General features: G+C 40.2%; 1 protein-coding gene across 1 annotated transcript in view; it reads right to left on the bottom strand.

The window, feature by feature from the left end:
- Positions 1-10,432: 10,432 nt before the first annotated feature.
- Positions 10,433-21,043, bottom strand: part of LOC120315529 (PH and SEC7 domain-containing protein 1-like) — an 86,063-nt gene continuing 75,452 nt past the window's right edge. Inside the window, exons 13-17 of the mRNA XM_039360014.1 lie at positions 19,748-19,818; positions 17,384-17,541; positions 15,998-16,142; positions 15,509-15,652; positions 10,433-13,261 (exon numbers count right to left, since the gene is read on the bottom strand). Coding sequence (XP_039215948.1) covers positions 13,064-13,261; positions 15,509-15,652; positions 15,998-16,142; positions 17,384-17,541; positions 19,748-19,818 — 716 coding nt within the window. The 3' untranslated portion in view covers positions 10,433-13,063. The remainder of the gene's footprint in view (positions 13,262-15,508; positions 15,653-15,997; positions 16,143-17,383; positions 17,542-19,747; positions 19,819-21,043) is intronic.

The following is a 21,043-nucleotide window of genomic DNA, read 5'->3' on the forward strand; positions in this document are numbered from 1 at the left end:
GCTTAATGTATTTTTTCACCCTTTACCAAAATGCTTTAGCCCGGCTCTAACATGGAAAATCCCTTTTTCCCACCTTAGTTTTAACTATATTTTTTTCAGTGGGCGGTATTCTATCAGTAGTTGTTACCTTCCTTTACCTTTATTCCTTGTAAAGTAATTATAAATCTTTTTTTAAAGAAGCATCTCTTCATTTTCTCTTTAGTGAGTTTTTTCTTCCAATCTATAAATCAAATCTTTATTTGGCTATAGAGCAGAAATCACAATTAATTAAAATAGAAAAGTGTGTGTGTGTGTGTATGTGTCTACACACATAGTACTGTGCAAAAATGCTGTAAATTAAGGATGCCTTCAGAAATAGAAGCGTTAATAGTTTATTTTTACCAATTAACAAAACGGAAAATAAATGAACAGAAGAGAAATCCAAATCAAATCAAAATTGGATGTGACCACCCTTTGCCTTCAAAATTTTTCAGCATCAATTTTTCTAGGGACACTTTCACAGAGTTTTTGGGAGGAACTTAGCAAGGTTCTTTCAAGATTGTTCCAAATATCTTGGGAAACTAACCACAGATCTTATGTGGATGTAGGCTGTCTCAAATTCTTTGGTGTCTTCATGTAAGCCCAAACAGACTTGATGATGTTGAGATCAGAACTCTGTGGGCCATTTCCAGGGCTGCTTCTTCTTTACACTGAAGAAACTGTAGTTCTTAATGACATTGGCAGTATGTTTGGAGCTGTTGTCCTGCTGCAGAATAAATTTGGGGCCAATCACACGACTCCCTGATGGATAAGTGTCTGCATATATTTCTCAGCATGGAGGACACCATTGATCCTGATCAAGAGGGAGTCAAGCTGTTCTCCAAAGCATTTGAAGACAGGAGAAGAAGCAACGGATGGAAACTAATCAAAGACAGAAGCAACCTAGAACTAAGGAAAAATTTCCTGACAGAACAATTAAATCAGTGGAACAACCTGCCTCCAAAAGTTGTGAATGCTCCAACACTGGAAGTTTATACCATTTGTCTGAAATGGTATAGGGTTTCCTGCCTGAGCAGGGCGTTGGACTAGACGACCTCCAATGTCCCATCATCATCATCATCATCATCATTTTATCTTTTATTCATCAGACATGAACCTCAGTCAACTGAACATTCAAATTGGCTGGCACTGTTGGTTGACACGGGTTGCTACCAGCATCTGAGGTGTCAATCAGGTACCTCCTTAAAATATAAGGTATGATGATCATCATCATCATTACCATCATCATCTCCAACTCCATTTGCAGAAATGCAGTCCCAAACCCGCAGCCCTTTCCCTTTCTTTGAAGGGAATTTTTTTTCTAACTTCTTTCGGTAACCGCTGTTGGAAGGGCATTGAGTCTGGCTAAAGAGAAGGTCCTTCTGAATTTGGGATCATTGTATGACTGAGATATCTGACTAGTTGGAGAGGGTGTGCAGAGTGGCTCAGGATAGTGTTTCTTTAGCTGCTCTGGCTGAGAAGTTGGCTTGCAACTGTAAATGGCCTGCTGTCTTGAGATCAAAGCACATTTGTTGATGGCCATGAAGAGCCATAGAGCTGCAATTTGGCTTGTATTACCTGGACTACGGGAGCACTGGAAGTTGTTGATCTTCATTAGAGAGGCCAGGCCAACTGGAAAGAAAAAGATCTTAAGCCGGTGGGACAAGTGAATCCAGGCAGACGTTTCAATTTTGAGAAGGACTATATTCCAAACGCAGGGAGATGCTTGAAAGATGGTTCTTAGATATTTGGACTGAACTCTTTCCAAGAGAAGGAATGACTTGTAGGGGCCCAACTGAGCTCCAAAAAGGAGCTGTGCTTGAGTATTAGCTGAGAAGACTTTAATTGCTGCAGGTATATCCTTTAGAAAAGGATTGTAAAAAACCAGCACTGGTTTTTGTCATTTAATATGACATAGTAAGCTTTGAGAGTTGCATTTACCTATATAGCATGGAGACTGTAGATGGGAAGACAATCCCCCAATTAAAGACTTGCTCTATTAGGTGGTTGTCTTGGATAGTTGGTGAAATCAGATCATTTAAACACATAAACTGCTTTATGTGTTGCCACTAGAGTTTATCTTAAGTCACCCAATCTTTGGATATCAGCTTGTTGTGAATCTGGCAAGGTACTGAAAGAATTGGACAGATTTTTTTTCCCCAGACGGTTATTTGTGCAGTGTATTGTAGAAAGAGCAGACTTTGCACCTGCACAGCCATCTCTCCATGGCTGAGTAATAATGTGTCCTGAAGGTTATCTAAGATTGTCATGTTTATTCTTTAAAATGGTAATAGTCTCAGCCAGATTGGCTTAGGAGCAGTCAGAGTTCCTCTGAGCAAAATATACACTTTAGAAAGATTGAAAAGGTGTGAAGGCCTCATTTTAAACAACATACTGAGAATTATGGGGTGTCTAAATGTGAGTATAATTTGATCTTGACCTCTGCTAGATGGAAGCCACTCAGCCTGCTATAACTCAATCAGCGGCTCCTTGCAGTGTAGTAACTGGCTTAGAGATAAGAAAATTGTTCTTTTTGCAACTAATCCAAACAACAATGATCTCAAACCACGAGGAAATTAAAAATAACTTTGAAAATATAAATGAACACATCTCCAATTTAGCTTTACAACACAAAAATTCTCAGAAAATAAAAACAGTGAGCAGAAAAAACAGACAACTGAATACGAGACAGAGGAGAGAGGTTTTAAGATGGAACTTAACAATAGAAGAAAGTATGACTTAACTCAGATGGGAAAAAACTTACAGGAAATACTGGACATGGAAAAGGTAACCTATACCCTAAGATTACAAAATAAGTTTGAGGAAGGACAAGAAAAAGATTTGACAAAATGGATTCTGCCAGAACTACGAGAACTTGAGAGACAAAAAATGATAAATAAAATCAAGAAAGAAAGAAAGAAAGGAAAAGATTCTCAATGAATATGAAGGGGCAAAACCTTCCTACAAAAACATCTTACTTATTTTGCCTTTTGTACCTGCAACAACACTTTTAAGATTATGGAAAGATTCTTTGATTCAGCGAAGCATATTGATCAGGAAAGTTGTTTGGCAAAAAAAAAAAAAGGCTAAAATGAGAATTAAGAAATTAGATGATGGGATTTACCAGAGGGAATATTTAAAAATTAAACATATGTTTGAATATGGTTAAAGAAATAGAAATGTTTTGGATATAAATGAAGATTAGTTTAAGAGGGATGAACCGCTCAAGTAACGTAGTATTTTTTCTTTGTGTTTTGTTTTTTGACATGAGAAATATAAAAATGTTGGGATGGTTTATATACAAGAAATGTTTTTCCTGCTTTTTTTTTAAGATATGAGAAATGTAAAAGTGTTGGGATGGCTTGTATGAGAAAAAAGACTTAAATACTTAAATGTAACTAATTTCGAGAAAATCTTAACCAGTAAGAATGATTTGAATATTATGGGGAAAACAAATTTAAATAAGAATTCTGTAAACAGGATCTATGACCAGGCAATTAGAAAAGCTTTATATTGATGTGGTTATTTGCAGAAACATGAGAAAAGTGTCTATATTTAATTGTCATTTATTCAAATAATAAGAAATGTATTAATTTAAGTTTGGCAAAAGAGAATATTATTGGAAGAAGAGAAAATCAAGCAAAGCCATTATATGGACTGTAGTGTTATAGAAATTGTTATTGTTTTTTAAATACTAACCCAGACAACATGCTGTTTACCAAATATTAAAGTGATTATGTTAAAAATCAATAAAACATATATTTTTTTAAAAAAGTAAATTGTTCTTTTTATTCCTGTTGACTCCTGTTTATTTTGTTATTTAGTATTTCTAAGGTGATTTGTTTGGACTGAAAAGAATATTTATGATTTGAAAGTCTCTCTCTCTCTCCTTTGGTTATATACCCACTAGAAACTTATTTCTCACCCTTTTCCATGAAGGTGGGCAGCGAATAGACTAGGTTAGACTAGACTAGAATAGGAGCTGGAAGAAACCTTGGAGGTCAAGCAGGAGATCCTATACCATTTCAGACAAGTGGCTGTCCAGTCTCTTCTTAAAAACCTCCAGTGGTGAAGCACCCACAACATCTGAAGACAAGCTGTTCCACTGGTTAATTGTCCTCACTGTTAGGAAGTTTCTCCTTAATTCCAGGTTGCTTCACTCTTTGATCAGCTTCCAACCATTGTTTCTAGTTTGCCTTTTGCAATAGATTTTTTGGTACGTTGGGCTATAATTTCTTTTTGCGTGAAGACGGATGCAAAGAATGAGTTAAGCAGCTCTGCTTTCTCCCTACTGCCTGTTATTTTCTTGCGATCTTCTCTCTTTAGTGGACCTACAGTTTCCTTGACTTTTTTCTTGTTATTAATATGTTGAAAGAAACTTTATTTTTATTGTCCTTGATTTCTGTTGCAAGTCTTTCTTATTCCGGGCCTTGCCAAGATTCCTTCGCGTAGGAAATGCAGTCCATGGTCCAGGAAACCAAAATTTTCTTGCTGACACCAACCCTTTAGCCAGTTGTTGCATATAATCTCTTAGTACTGTACTCAGGTTCTTTGTTGTCATTTGTTCCAATGTGAAGGAGGAGGAAAGGGCAGTAATCTGTGGGCCTAATTATTTTGGTTAGGTTCTCAGCCACGTCTTTGATTTTTTGCTCCAAGGAGACAACATACCTCCCTGGATTGTATGTCCAGTCTACAGATGGCTGATTCTGTTCCTTTGAGAATAGAATCTCCTATTACCAACACTTGCCTTCCTTTTTTGGGGGGTGCAGTCTGAGGTGCTTTTCTGTTTATCTCAGGTGTGTTTGTTGATGGAACACTTTTAGGGATATTTTGTGTTGTTTCTTTGCTTGGCGTCTGCATCTTTTCTTTGAGGCAGAGGTTGTGAGTCTGCGTATTTCCATCTAGGGCAGACATGTCAAACTCACGACATCGCGCAACATATTGGGATGGTTTTGCCACTGCCAACAATGGGGTGGGTGTGGCTTCCGGATGACGCGTCCGGCCCATGGGCCGACAGTTTAACACCCCTGATCTAGGGGGAGCAATCTATTGCTCACTTTTAATGGGACTGCTTCTGGTTGGATTAGATTGGGCAATAGGGGTTTGTTAGATGTATGCTGCTGCCTCGATTGTTGTGTTTCCTTCTATGTGTGACATACCTCCATAACTAGACATATCTGGTTATTCCTCTTTTCCTTGATGTAGGCTACTCTTGGCTCCCTGCTAGTTGCAATTCTGGTACATTAGACCTCTTTTAAAGAGTCCACTTTAATTTTAGCCAGCAGGTGGAAGAGACTCTGTCTACACTCTGTGCACAATTATTAGGCACGTTGTATTTTGGAGGATTAATTTTCTTATTGACCAACTACAGTGCTCTTGGTCAATCCAAAATGTTAATAAACCTCAAACCTGCATATTTAAAAAAGTAAAAGTGAGGTTTTGGCTTTCTTAGGAGAATATCTACGTGTGCACAATTACTGGGCAACTATTAGTGTGCAGAATTATTATGTAACTAAATAAAAAATAAAAATCTGCCTATCTCACTCATTTATTTGCATGTGTTAAAGTGAGAATAAGAAACAAACAACTCAAAATGTACAAATAAACATTCCTGACATTTAAAAAAAAAATCAGTGACCTAGATAGCCACCCTTCTTTTCAATAATAGTCATAAGCTTCCATTCATGGAGTCTGGTCAGTTTCTTGATCTGTTGACGATCAACGTTTTGTGCAGCACCAACCACAGCCTCCCAGACCCTGTTCAGAGAGGTGTACTGATTTCCTTCACCGTAAGCTTTCCGTTTCAGGAGGGCCCACAAATTTTCAGTAGGGCTTAGGTCAGGTGAGGAAGGGGGCCATGTCATTATTCTTTCATCTTTGAGGCCTTTACTGGCTAGCCACACACGGATGCATGCGATAGAACACTGTCCTGCATAAAAATCATGGTCTTGAAAGATGCAGACTTTTTCCTGTATCACTGCTTGAAGAAAGGTGTCTTCTAAAAACTGACAGTAGGTTTGGGAGTTGATTTTTGAGTCCATCTTCAACCCAAAAAGGTCCACCAGCTCATCGTTAATAATATCAGGTCCCCACCTCCACCTTGCTGGCAACTGAGTCGAAGTGCCTATTACTGGTCCAGCCACGGGCCCATCCATCTGGTCCATCAAGAGTCACTCTCATCTCATCAGTCCATAAAACCTTTGAAAAATCTGTCTTCAGATATTTCTTGGCCCAATCTTGCCGTTTCAACTTACGTGTCTTGTTCAGTGGTGGTTGGGTTTCAACCTTCCTTACCTTGGCCATGTCTCTGAGCACTGAACACCTTGTACTTCTGGGCGCTCCAGGTAGTTGGCAGTTCTGGAATATGACAGCATTGGAGCACTACGGGTTCCTGGTAGCTTCACGTTTGATTCTTCTCAAATCTTTGGCAGTTACTTTGCATCTTTTTTTCTCAACGTATTTCTTGTGACCCTGTTGACTATTTGCAACAAAACGTTTGATGGTTCTGTGATCACACCCCAATATCGTAGCAATTTCAAGAGCGCTGCATCCCTCTGAAAGACTTTTTACAGTTTTTGACTTTTCAGAGTCCGTTAAACCTCTTTTTTGGCCCATTTTGCCTGAGGAAAAGAAGCTGCTTAATAATTATGCATACTTTGATATAGGGTATTGATCTCCTTAGGCTACACCTTCCCTCATTACATAAATACACATCACCTGATATGCTTATATCCACTAAGCATTCGAGTTTATACAGCTTGGAGGTGGAAAATATGCGTGAAAATAATATGGTCAAAATACTCGCTTGCCTAATAATTGTGCACACAATGTAGTTAGAAAGTCAGTTACATTTCCATTCTTTAGATTTATTAGATTGCTATCCTCATCTTCAACCTAGTAATTGTATAGCTGCAGAGCAGATGCAGCAGTGTGTTTGATCTATGAGTTGAGATCTATGAGTTGTTGACTTTAGATCTTTGCTTGTAAATCTAACTCTAAAGCATCATATCCAGCAGAGATATGATGAGAGAGCAGAGATACTTACAGGAACTGGCTGTCTGCTCATTAGGTAACTATTGACTTTCAGCTGTTTTGTGGGCTTGGAATAAGCCTGTGTTGTGGAGTGTGCACGACATCTTCTCCTTTTTCTTCCCATGTTCCCAATTCTTGCTCAACTCCTTCTGAGTGTTGAGCCCCCAATAAGACAGCAGGGTGGTGTGGTATTTAAAGCAATGGATTAAAAGTACGAGGATAAAATAGTACTCCTTCACAGGAACGCTTTATAGCAGATGCTGCCTCTTCGTCATCTTGGCTCTCTTTTTTTTCTCCCATACAATCATGTCCAATTCTCAGATTGCCTGGATGAGTCCCTGCAGTTTTCTTGGCAAAGTTTTTCAGAAGGGGCTTGCCACTGTCTCCTTCCTAGAGCTGGAATTAGCCCAAGATAACCCAGCTGGCTTTGTGATGGATGATGATGATGATGATAATAATAATAATAATAATATCTGTAATATCATCAAACATCCACATCTGCCTATCCCAGGTCCTTGGTAAGGACTCAATAGGTAGACAAAATGCCAAATCCAGTCTGAACATCTGGCTGACTGTGCGATGATCCATAATAATGAGGATGATGATGATGATGTAAGGACTCGATAAGTAGACAAAATGCCAAATCCAGTCTGAACATCTGGCTGACTGCGATGATCCATAATAATAATAATAAACTTGGAAGGGACCTTGGAGGTCGTTTAGTCCAACCCTCTGCTCAGGCAGGAAATCCTATACCATTTCGGACAAATGGTGGTCCAGTTTCTTCTTAAAAACGTCCAATGGCGCATTCACTGCTTCTGGAGGCAGGTTGTTCCACTGGTTAATTGTTCTAACTGTCAGGAAGCTTCTCCTTACTTCTAGGTTGCTTCTCTCCTTGATTAGTTTCCATCCGTTGCTTCTTGTCCTACCTTCAGGCGCCTTGGAGAATAGCTTGACTCTTCTTTGGGGCAGCCCCTGAGATATTAGAACACTGCTATCCTGTCTTCCCTCGTCCTTCTCTTCGTTAAAGTAGACATACCCAATTCCAGCAACCGTTCCTCATATGTTTTAGCCTCCGGTTCCCTAATCATCTCCCAGTTTCTAACCTGATAGCTTAATCACTACACCAAACTGGTTGTCTAATGACCTTCACTTTATTATATTTTTATTGTGGTAACTTGTAAACTTGCTTGCCTCGTTAACTTCCCCTCCCCTGCCATTTTATCTGTATATTTTTTTGAAAAAAATCTTTAAACTTGTATTGTGATTTTGTTATAATCAACATCCTGTTCTACCCCTTATTGCTTACTTTCGGTGGTTCATTTCTACTTTATGAATTTAGTTTTTAATTTGAAAAATTATTACCTAAGAAATTATTTCCTCATTTATTCACATTCTTAATACCATGTTGCAAAATGTTTTGATTTTGGAAATGCTTTGAATTTGAAATTAGGTTCATTTGTCTACTGATTGGAATAACCTGTAAGCCCAATACAGGCATCAGTTGTATCAAGTTCAAAATGGTTTGTTCCAATGCCAGTTTTACTATCCTTCTGGACACCGCAGAAGAATCATACCAACAACATCCATTATAAACCCATCATCAAAACATACACATACTGTACTGTGCAAAAGTGTTAGCCAAAAATGCTGTTAAATTAAGAATGCTTTCAAAAACATTAGTGTTTTTTTTATCAATGAACAAAATGGAAAGTAAATTAACAGAAGAGAAATACGAATCAAATCAATATTTGGTGGGCCACCCTTTGTAAGCAACAATTCTTACAAAGTCAGGGATTTTGTGCAAAGTCAGGGATTTTGTAGGATTAGAGTCAGATGTTTGATTAACCAATTATACCAAGTAGATGCTAATGATCATCCATTTCTTATGTAGGTTGAAACACAGTCATTAACTGAAACAGAAACATCTGGGTAGGAGACTTAAAATTGGGTGAGGAACAGGCAAACTTTGCTATTAAGATGAAGTTGTTGAAGACAGTTTCATGTCAGAGGTCATAAACCATGATAAAACTGCCACAGTAACAAGACAAAAAGATAGTTATAGTACATCAGCAAGATTTCGAAGCAGTGGCCAGCGAGGGAAACTTAATGCAGCACATGAACCAGGTACACCCATCTAATGTCCAGAAGTGGTCTTCATGGAAGAATTGTGGCCAAGAAACCATACCTACAATGTGAAAACCAAGGCTACATTGAATGATGCATGAAAACATAGGAACTTGGGTGTGGAAAAATGGCAGCAGGTGCTCTGGACTGATGAGTCAAAATTTGAAATATTTGGCTGTAGCAGGAGGCACTTTGTTTACCCAAGGGTTGGAGAGCGGTACAATAACAAGTGTTTGCAGGCAAGAGTGAAACACAGTGGAGGTACTTAGCAAGTTTGGGACTGTATTTCTGCAAATGGAGTTGGAGATCTGGTGTCCTCCATGCTGAGAAATACATGCAGACACTTATCCATCAGGGAGCCATGTGACTGGCCCCAAATTTATACTGCAGCAGTGCAATGGCCCCAAACGTACTTCCAATGTCATTAAGAACTATCTTCAGTGTAAAGAAGTAGTAGTAGTCCTGGAAGTAGTCCTAGTCCTCCCCCCCCCCCCCAGAGCCGTGATCTCAACATCATCAAGTCTGTTGGGGATTACACGAAGAGACAGAAGTATTTGAGACAGCCTACACCTACAGAAGATCTGTGGTTAGCTCTCTAAGATATTTGGAACAACCTTGAAAGAACCTTGCTGAGTTCCTTCAGAAACTGTATGCAAGTGTACGTAGAAGAATTGATGATATTTTGAAGGCCAAGGGTGGTCACACCAGATAATTGATTTGATTTGGACTTCTGTTTGTTTACTTTCCATTTTGTTAATTGGTAAAAATAAACTATACATGCATACATTCATATTGCAAATGTCAGACATAAGCTGCTCACTAGAGGTAAGATCAGAGCAACAATCTTAGCTTGCTACTGGTATGCTTAAAGGAGACTCCTTCCACTTAATGTTCCACAAGGATTTAGAGTACTTTGTGGTGAGTTCACCCATTTCAGAATCTTGTTACGTTTGCTTTCCACCTTTGATTTTTTTAGAATACTCCATCACTTGCTTGATATCTGAAGAGTATTCACTTTTTATAGAATCATAGGGCAGGAAAGCAGTTGGGAAGTCTACTAATTCTACTCCCTGCCCAAGGGTCTAGGACAGGGATAGGCAACCTTGGCTCTTTATGACTCATGGACTTCAACTTCCAGAATTCCTGAGCCAGCCATGCACTGTTTCCCTTCTGCTTCCCCCCCCCCCCGCAAATCTTGCTCTCTCCCGTAACCTGTCACCAATCTCATCCCCCTCACAGCCCCCTTGGTCACCCTTCCTGCCTGCCACCCGATTGGCTGGTGACTTCTTGTCCCATGGAGCAAAACACCCAGGACAAAGGGTGTCTGGGTGAATGGGCCAGGAGACCATTGGCCAGGGAGAATCATAGGAGGAGGGCCAGCAGAAGAGGAAAGCTGGCTGTGAATGGGCTGAGGTGGGTGGCTGGAGGTGAAATGAGCGTGGCCAATGGTGGGAGCCTAAAAGTCCCATGCTGCTGTTCAAAGGGTTTTATTGCATCCCAGACAAATGGCTGTCTAATCTTTTCTGGAAAATCTCCAGAACTTATGTAGATCAAATAACTACTCTGTACCACTCTTAAGGATTCTACTATAGCAGGGGTTCTCAGCCTTGGCAACTTTAAGACTTGTGGACTTCAACTCCCAGAAAGCTGGCTGAGGAATTCTGGGAGTTGAAGTCCACAAGTCTTAAAGTTGCCAAGGTTGAGAACCCCTGTACTATAGTTCCCATAAAGGCCTCCCTCATACTACCCCTAAATTTTACAATGGTTCAGATTGGAACTAGAAGGAAATTAATTACATGGAAGTCATACCTAGAAGAGTCAGAGCAAATTCCTTGAGAATAGTTTCTCCTTTAAATGGTCAGTCGTCTCTAATAATTACTGCCAGGTGATCTTTTAGCCAGCAGGTGTAGTATTTGAGAAACAGCTTCACACAAGTTCTATTTGCTTTGTGGGAAATGCATAGACCATGACGGCCATCTATATCTGGGGCTGGTTACCTCAGCATTCACACAAATTGCACTCCTTTCCCTCATATTTTTAGTTTCAGGATAATTTGGGAAGAGGCCAAAATCATATACAAGAATACATGTAGGAGACAATGGCTGCCCTCAACACAAATCCTTGAGCATTAAAAGGCTCCAGATGGCATTTTTGTGTAAATGACGCTACGTTTGTGAACGCAGAAGTGACCACAGTTACAAGAAAACAACCAGTCCTTTTTATTCTGTGAAAAACACCTAATTCCTGGGTTACATTGCTGGAACTCTGACAAGGAATGGGGGATTCGTTTCCTAGGAACCACCACACTTTGGGGCATTATTAGGGTGGTTTTTCTTAATGGCCATTTCAGAACAAACGCTTGTGTGCATCTGCACAATTCAGCATGTTAGACAGGCTTCTCTCCAACATCTGAAAGATTGTCGAGAAAAATACAGTGCTTTCCATTCATTTATATGGGGCTGGTCAGTTATCTAAAGCTGTGGATCCTGATTTATGGCACTCAAAATAACACATTCTTTATCCTGTTTCTGTAATACAGAAAGAGTTTGAAGGAGAACTGTAGATGCTTGAGCTGGTTTACTTCAGTAACTGAAGAAGAAACTGTACAATTGTGTTGTTTTTTTTTTACAGTCCGCATAGAACAGAAGAAATCTGACATATTTAGAGATTCATTATCAGATCTCTGGAAGTGGTGTTTGTCTCTCAAGTATTACCGTACAATGTTCCCACCATACAGGTAGCCTGTTATTCCACATCTCCAGAATTTCATGTACTCCCCAATGATCAGCTGGGTCTTTTTATCTTCCACTGCATACATAACATTATCATCAAGCTTTGAGTCATGCCTTAAAGCCTTTTGAGATTGTAAGTTAAGGGACCAGGTTATCTATACAACTGTTAGGACCATACTACCTACACAACCAAGGGTTTGGGAGTTGGGAACGTTCCTGGACATCTGGAATCCCCCCCCCCATCTCTCTGAATATGCCCCCACCAGGCTCAAGCAATAGAATGGCCAGTTTCTTTCTACTACATAATCAATAGATTTTGTGCTGGTCATTCAAGTTCATAAATTACTGCAGAATCTAATTAGGCCTAAGACCAGTAGGCCCGCTATGGTGTTCTGCTGTGGAAGAGGAGAATGGGAGATAGCTACTATCCCTGATTTTACCTATTAGTGATAGTTTCTTTGAAGCAGATGCAACCTCTGCCCAGTTTTGTAAGAAGTGAACAATTATCAGGATAAGTCATGATCCAGCTTGTGCTGACGAGGAAATAACTGAGCTGCTGGTGATGAAAGAATTGGGCTTCCTTGAAGAAGTTGCTCCTGCAGGCTGATAGTACAGCATTGTATCTGCAAGGGAAAGGACGAGCCTCTGCCCCCCAAAACTCGAGTGTAAAAGTACTATTGAACATAATGTCTATCTTACGCATGCCAAAATTACTCTTTTTTTTTTTTACTCCAATGTGATTCAGCGTTATCAGGTACTAAAAACTGTAAAATAGATCACAAAAAATTGTAAGAAAAGGAAAGGAAGTAGTCTTCTTTCTTCCACTCTCTTATTCTTGGTTTTGCAAGAGATAGAAAAAGTTGGCATAGCGAAACGCTGATTTAAGAATGCAGAGCTGTTACTTAACTGTGGAGTTTAGTACTTTCGCCCATAAGCTATAGTCTGATTATACTGGGAAGGCCGTATAATGTAGGACTGCAGTCATAATGTGTCTTTCCACTAGTGAAGTTGATACAGAATTGGGCCCATTGATAATGTCTTCCCTTATATGACTCTTGACCATAAGCAATGACAATTTGCAAATTTCTAGGACAGAAAATGCCATTTTCTTTGCCAAGAGTGATCATCTATCATCTCTGTTGCTTACTAGTTGCTTACTGATGGTTACGTTTTATCTTGGAACCTGTGCCAGCTGTCTCCTGGTTCAGGGAAAGGCTGGACTGGGACTCCTTGAAGCTGTCTTCTGAGCTGCCCACTGTCACAAACAGGCTGGCTTCCAAAGCTGCCAGATCCTCAGAGCCGGTCTTCAACTTGGTGCGCATTAGAGTAGCATAAATGCCATAGCGTAATTTCTGCAGAAAGCAAGAAGTAACAGGTTTGGTACAGGAGTAACACATAACTAATCTGAATAAGATGACATCATGTTTATGTTCTAGGCCAGGGGTCCCCAACCACGGCCTACTACTGGGCCATGGCCTATTAGCCAATGGGCCGCATGAGTGGCTGGCCAGTGTGTGCGTGCACGCGCATGTGCCCAGTCCCACTCAACGTGAGCATTGCTTCAAGTGTTACAGGTGCTTGTGGCCCCACTTGCGTGAGCAATGGGTGTTCATGCACGCACACGTGCATGCGTTTAACCCCTCCACAAAACCATCCTTTCTTTCCACCCTCCCCCTGCTATAGGCCACCAACCCGAAAAGGTTGGGGAACTCTGTTCTAGGGGTAACGTAGGCACTGGTGACCTCTGGATATTTTGGACTACAACTACGATAATGTCTGACCGCTGGCCGTGCTGATTTCAAATTATGGGAACTGAAATGCAAAATATTTGGAGGATACAAATTCACTCGTAACTGTGTTGCTTTAAATCCTAAAATCGTTATTTTATTCCCATTAAATCAACAAAAGTTAATTATTCCATTAACCCACTGATTTTCAACAAGACTAAAATCTGATTTATTAGTCAGAATCCAGCTACAGCAGGATCATGAGAGCCAAAGAAAGTGTTTATATGTAGAATGAACAGAATAAACAATCCCCACATGGTTTATTGATAGTGGGCTGGTTATTAAGGATTATTAAATAAATTTATGCAGGACATGAGCCAAAATGTGGCTACTGTATCTGTAGTTCTCCACCTACTGTTAGACTGCAACTGTCAGAACCCAGTTATTGGGAGGGGGGTGATTTCCTTACTCTATCTTCCCAAAGAATTGAGGCCTTTGAACTATGGTGCTGGAGAAGACTCCTGCAAGTCCCTTGGACTGCAAGGCGTTCAAACCAGTCAGTCCTAGAAGAGATCAACCCCGACTGCTCTTTAGAAGGCCAGATCCTGAAGTTGAAACTCAAATACTTTGGCCACCTAATGAGAAGGAAGGACTCACTGGAGAAGGGCCTAATGCTGGGAAAGATTGAGGGCAATAGAAGAAGGGGACGACAGAGAATGAGATGGCTGGATGGAGTCACTGAAGCAGTAGGTGTGAACTTAAGTGGACTCAAGAAAATGTAGAGGACAGGAAGACCTGGAGGAACATTGTCCATGGGGTGGTGATGGGTCAGACACAACTTCGCAATTAACAACAACATCTTCCTGCAAGTTCTGCCATACTCCTGGGGGAAGGGGGGGAAGCTATGGGTGCTACAATGTATCCTCTCTGCTTTCCTCTATCTGCCCATTCTTTAATCTATTTCCCTCACTGCCAACCTGGGGTGAGAATGAAATGTGCCTCCAGCCATCTGCCTTATCTCTAGCTGCGGAAGAAGAGGCAGGAAGATCTAACAGCCCAACAGCCTTGGAAATGGCATCTTATCAACCCTGTTCCCACAGCGGGTTCACACCTGGAGATTGGCTCATTTGAGCTGACCAGATGGACTATTGGGATTTGGGTTTGCAAGGACTCTTTTAACCTATCAATTCACACAGGAAACCCTCAGATTCTGCCTTCTATGCCTGCCGTCAACTTCTCCTAATAAAAGTTCCTTTTGGGATGAAGCCGTTCTGCTTTCTTGGGAAGAGGGATTGAGGCAGGTCCTTACAGCAACTCAGTTATCCCCTAACTTTGGCCACAGTAACTGAAGACTCATGGGCATTTGGATGGCCTAATGTTACCTTCTAAAACAGCCAAAGGACACCTCCATATGTAGAGCTAGTACTCTAGAATAGTAGTGGGCTGGAGAGCAAACAATAGAAAGAGTATTGCCTTCATGTTTTGCTTCAAGACTTCCTGCAAGCATTTATGAAGGAATTGTGACCTTCTAAATCAGGGGTGTCAAACTGCCGGTCCGTGGGCCGGATGTGTCATGCCAAAACCGCGCCTACCCCATTGGAAAAAAAGTCGTGATACGTCGCGACACATCACGTGACATTGCAAGTTTGACACCCCTGTTCTAGATCCAAGAGGGCAACATTTACCAACAGCTTTCTCCAAATATCTTTGGCTTCAGCAAATTACTATGGGTAGCCTTAGATCAGTCCTGATGGAAGAGCTACTCAAATGAAAACATTTTCCCTACCATTCTTTTTTGAGAATCTTCTGCTACCATCTCCAACATTGCTTTGCAAGTTCTGTTTGGAAACCGATCTGGCTCTTCCTACTTACTTCAAATATCAGATACTCCTCTTTCTGCTTCAGTTCCTCATACTCCTTGCCTTTCACCTTCTTTTCAGGAAGGGAGGAACGATGTTCCAACAGTTCTGCTGCCATGGCTTTAAATTTGATTTCATGACTCTTCAGTTGCTCTTCCTATGAAGAATGGGGGAAAAAGTTGCTTGGTCTCTATAGTAGGACCTCCTAGTAGCAAATCAGCCCCAACTGGCATTCACAACTTGTTTTCACTTTTCTCTTTTCCCTTTGTGGTAACGTTACCAATTTTATCAGCTCTTTGAATCTCAGTTTTTGCACAGATACATGGACACACAACTCCTGCTTGCCAATTTCAAGACAGTTTATTCAACTCTGGAAGTTTCATTATTTCTCTGAGCCCTTTTTTGCATTAGAAACTTACTATCTTAACTCCATTTAATTTTTCTCTAGTTCTTCCTCCAGAATAATACTAGAATCGCTAAACAATAAAGATGACCCACTTACTTGTGATAGTCTTGTGGAAGAACTGGGCAATAATGGCCGAGTGAATTTTTTTTGGGATCCAATGGCAGCTGGAAATGGCGGTGCGGAAAACATGGCTGTTACCATATTAATCCGTGTGATCCAGGAATTCATTTGTTCTGTGTTCCTGGAGTACAATGTAAAAGAGATATCATTCTCTAAATGATATCATGAGCCAAGAAAGCTTGCCAAAATTGTTTCTTTCAAAAAATAACTTGCTCTCATAACTGTACACAAAAGACATCCCAAGTCCTCTGCTGAAACCCATAAACAATCCCAACCTCTTACCATGCACTTTGTAATTCTTGAAGGCTGTATGTTTAAAAATAAAATCTAAAAACATTTAAAATGATGCTAAGCCAAGGGGAAGAAAAACCCAAATCCACAAAATATCCCAGCGTGTGTAAAAGGTGGCAAAGTAATGTATTTTATGCTAATGTGCTGCTACTGCACAGAGTTTTTTTGGCTATTGTTGCAGTGATCTAGGCAAAATGGTAATATTCTATATGGCCCTTAGTCTGAATATGAAGCTCTATATAGTTTTTTTCCCCCTCTTAAACCTGGAATTTTAAGGAATATTGAAGAGATGCAGTGCTTCTTTAAAATCTTTCTTTGTTTTGAACAGTCAGAAAGGGAAGGAACAATACGGAAGGCTGCATTCAATGATAGCAAAGCTTAGCTCTGCTTTTTTTTCTGATATTACCTATTGTGAGCTGCCTAACAACCAGTAGATCAGCGATGGCGAACCTTTTAAAGACCGAGTGCCCAAACTGCAACCCAAAACCCACTTGTGTCTCATCGGGTGCTGGGTGGGTGTGGGCCCATTGGGTGGGTGTGGCTCCAGTGGTAACGGCAGACTTGGCGGGACTAAAAAGTTCAATCAATTCCAATTTTGCGAGATCTTTTTTTCCCCGCGAGAAGTTGAAATTGATTGATTGATTGAACCTTTTTTTTTGCCCATGGCGGCGGAGGCCTAAAGCAATAAGCTGAAGTCCAAGGACTGGGGCGATGGCACGCGTGCCCCCAGAGAGCGCTCTGCGTGCCACCTGTGGCACGCATGCCATCGGTTCGCCACCACTGCAGTAGATCCTTCTAATAATATAATAAGTAAAATTTCCACTTTTACTTCTAGAACAGGGGTTCTCAACCTTGGCAACTTTAAGACTTGTGGACTTCAACTCCCAGAATTCCTCAGCCAGCAAAGCTGGCTGAGGAATTCTGGCAGTTGAAGTCCTCAAGTCTTAAAGTTGCCAAGGTTGAGAACCCCTGTTCTAGAACTTTCCCTCCAATAAATAAAATTGATCTGATAAATCAATCCCTTTCCCTCATTAGTGGCATCTAATTTACATTCTGTGCCCTCCTGCTTACTGGGCTTGGAAGAGGAAGACTCTCCAGTCAGCTGTCCTTAGATAGAAAACATTGGGTCTCTTGTGGTAATCTGATGCTTGGGTGGCCAGTGAATGATGGATACTGATGGCATTTTTTAGATCTTCCTCAGCCAGGGCTTGGCCAGGTTTATATTCCTCCTGAAATGCAGTAAAGAATAGATATCTGTTATGTTACTTTCCTTTATTGGATCTGTTGTTGCTTTTGGTTATTTTCTACGAACTCCAGCAAGCCCTTTCACTGGCAAAATGTCAGCAATTCTCCACTCTTAAAACTTCAGAAGTTAAAGCATGTACAAACCAAGCATATCATTTTAACATACTGTATATATCCTTTCCAAAAGGAAAAAAAAAGACACGCAGAAAAGGCCTTCATCCTGCAGTGGACAGGCAATGGCTAAAATAATGATATAACTTTATCCTGTCATTTCAAAGGCGTGCAGGTTTTTCTTCCTGATTTATCTTTTAAAATAAGATATACTTCTTCACAAATTCTAAAAAATTGCAGTTCTATAAGGTCAAGCACTTAGTATACCTCACTGCCATGAGGTAGGCCGTTGTATTGTTAATCCTCACTTACTGACCACTTATTCAGCAACAATTTGAAGTTACGACGGCACTGATCAAGGAGAGTTACAATTAGTCCTTGAAGTTGTGGCCATTGCAAGGTCCCACGATCACAAGCTCATGATTAGGGCACTTGGCAACTAGTGCATATTTACAATAGTCATAGCATTTTGCAGTCACATAATTTTCATTTGCAAGCAAAGTCAATGGGGAAGATGGCAGCAAGTTGTAGTCATGTGACATTGCAGTTCACAGTCCACAGTGATTTGTTTAATGACCCACAGTCAGAATTGATATAAATCAGTTACATTGCATTGCAACGCTGCATAGCAATGAAATTGTCAGTCCCAATTGAGGCCAGTAAGTGAGGACTATCTGAATTGTAGCATAGTCCTACAGTCAACTGCAAGACTCTCTCATGCCTTTTTAAAGACAGCTGAAAAGGAGTATGGGTGATAATTGTTTAATTCGCAAAATGTCTGCAGAATGAAGAGTGGTTGCCCTATGCAGCTGCTTGCTAGGTCAGACACCAGCGCTCAAATACTCAAATTTTAAAGCAGATATTTTGTATAAAGTGGTCCTGTAAATTGAAAGGAAAAATTTGAAAAGAGATCAGAGAGAGGGAAAAAAAAACCCAAGGTATGTCAGTGCGTAAAATGAAAAGTGGTTATTGCTCTTATAGGAAAGATTTTTTAAATGTTATTTTGCTGTTGTGGAAGAAGACGATTCCTCTCTATCCAAGAAACGGACTGTCCTAATCAGTACATGAAAGAGCATAAACTCTGGCAGAAAAAAACTGTAAAATGACAATTTCTATATGCATTTGCGACTTTGAGCCACATTACTGTTGGCGACATAATTTAGGTATCTAAAATCATGCATGGCATGGAGAAAGTTAAATTTTTATCTACATCTTAAGAATAGTATCCAGAGTCTAATGATTTGAAATGGTTAGAAAGAGATTCAGAAGAGACAAAATAACCACTTCTTCCCACAGACCATAATTAACCTGTGAAAATCATTACTACAAGAAATGGCAATAGCCAGCAATTTGGATAATTTTAAAATTAGCGGAGGACAGGTATATCAAGGACAATTAGTTTTGAGTTTAAGTATTATCACAGACTGATTCAGTAGACCCATTCTTAAGTCGAGGGTTGATATTAAAGAAGCAGGAAATATGCTTCAGGAGTTCTAAAAATCAAAATGCTATATTCCATAGATGAAGATAGATTAAGGTCCTGGAGTGCACAGTTCGCTGCTTTTGAACTGTGATAATTCAGCCATATGTAATCACATTATTGAAGAATGAACAAAAGAAAGAATACAGTGAGGGAATGTATGCCAACATTTTATTAGGGCAGGGATAGGCAACCTTGGCTCTTTTATGACTTGTGGACTTCAACTCCCAGAATTCCTGAGCCAGCATAGCTCAGCTTGGAAACCTCTCCCTTTCCCCTCAGCATGGCTGGCTCAGGAATTCTGGGAGTTGAAGTCCACGCGTCATAAAAGAGCCAAGGTTGCCTACCCCTGTATTAGGGGCTTATTTCAGAGAACGCCGGTGGATTTCTTTACAGTATGATCTGAATGGCGTTTTAATATCTTTATAATTTTTCCAAAGCAGAAATATTGCAATGTAGGACTATTTTAAGAAAGTTGGGTGTATCCTTTTCACATAATATAATTGGGCATATAACTAAGGAGATTCCATTCTTTATGACATGGAGGTTTGTGTGTGCTTGTGAGAGACAGAGAGACAGAACGAGCAAGCAAGCAATACCTTTTGTAGATACAAGATCATTCCCTTTAGTATCCCATGGAAAGTCTTCCATCCCCGTTTGCCTCTTGGAGCTGTCAAGGAAAAGAGAAAGTTGGTAAAATTTTACTTTGGCAAATAGGACAAATTCTGCTGATATCAGAAAAACTGTCTTTGTTGGTGCCAGGGAAAATATATATCTGTAGTCTGTCCACTCTTATTGTATTTTAGGGCTATGACACTTGCAAAAGACAGTTGCTTAAGACTTTGTACTTACCATACAAGTCGGTAGAAGCAGGTATGTCAAAAAAAACTGTATATGAACCATATCCTAGATATGCCTGAAGCTAAACTATTATTTCTTCCTCTATTTCCAGTCCATAAGTAGGAAAATGCTATATTATCTGGCAGATGACACATATCCCTTTCTTTTTTCAGATTTCCTTTTTTCTTCGACTGCTGACCCTAAAACTGTTGTCCTGGCTTAGATTTTTATCTGCATTCAATACAAAATTAACCTTCTTTAATAAAACCTTTCCCCATAGATGCCTATCAGATAGATAGATAGATATTTTTCTGAGTCCTTGTAACTTGAAAATTGGAGATCAATATAATCTCAAACGAAGCCACATTATGTTATATTACTGTAATGCACGGATGTCAAACTTGCCACGTCACGTGACGCAACGTATCACGACTTCTTTTGCATTGCCGGAGCTGGGGTGGGTGCGGCCTCCATATGATGCAACTGGCCCGCGGGCCGGCAGTTTGACACCCTTGCTGTAATGTAATGTTGTCCTATTCTTGTTCTTGTTTTCATCAAATGTATTTTTGTCTCGTCGTGTCCAGAATAATTTGGCAATAGCTTTGTAGTGTTAATTCCATGAATTTGCACAACAAGGTATAGCTGTCTGCTGTATGCTCTGTATCAAAATGTGCATCTATTTCATATTCCAGCCCACGGAGGACTCAAATTATATCTACATCAAAGGCAAACTGATTGCTCTGGAGATAGCTTAAACTCAGAGCAGTTCAGTGCACACTTATCAAAAGAAAAGAAGCCTTGGTTAAAAAAAGAGGATGTAAAAGGAAGAGACTTTGTCCTTCGCAGATTCTGTAAAATATAGCCATCATTCTGGCTGAGAAACCCGCACTGCATACCAGAGCTTATACCAAACACATTGACATGGAAAAAGCAGAAGGGACAGATTCTCCCTTAGAAGAGGCTACTATTTTAGTAGAAACAGGTATCTATCCTAATCCTGTGATAAAGTCAAAAGGAAGATCAGTTAGAAATGGGGCCTGGTTCAGATACTTGGG

This window comes from Crotalus tigris, unplaced genomic scaffold, assembly GCF_016545835.1.
Source record: "Crotalus tigris isolate CLP2741 ecotype Arizona unplaced genomic scaffold, ASM1654583v1 scf7180000019147.1630427, whole genome shotgun sequence".
NCBI lineage: Eukaryota > Metazoa > Chordata > Lepidosauria > Squamata > Viperidae > Crotalus > Crotalus tigris.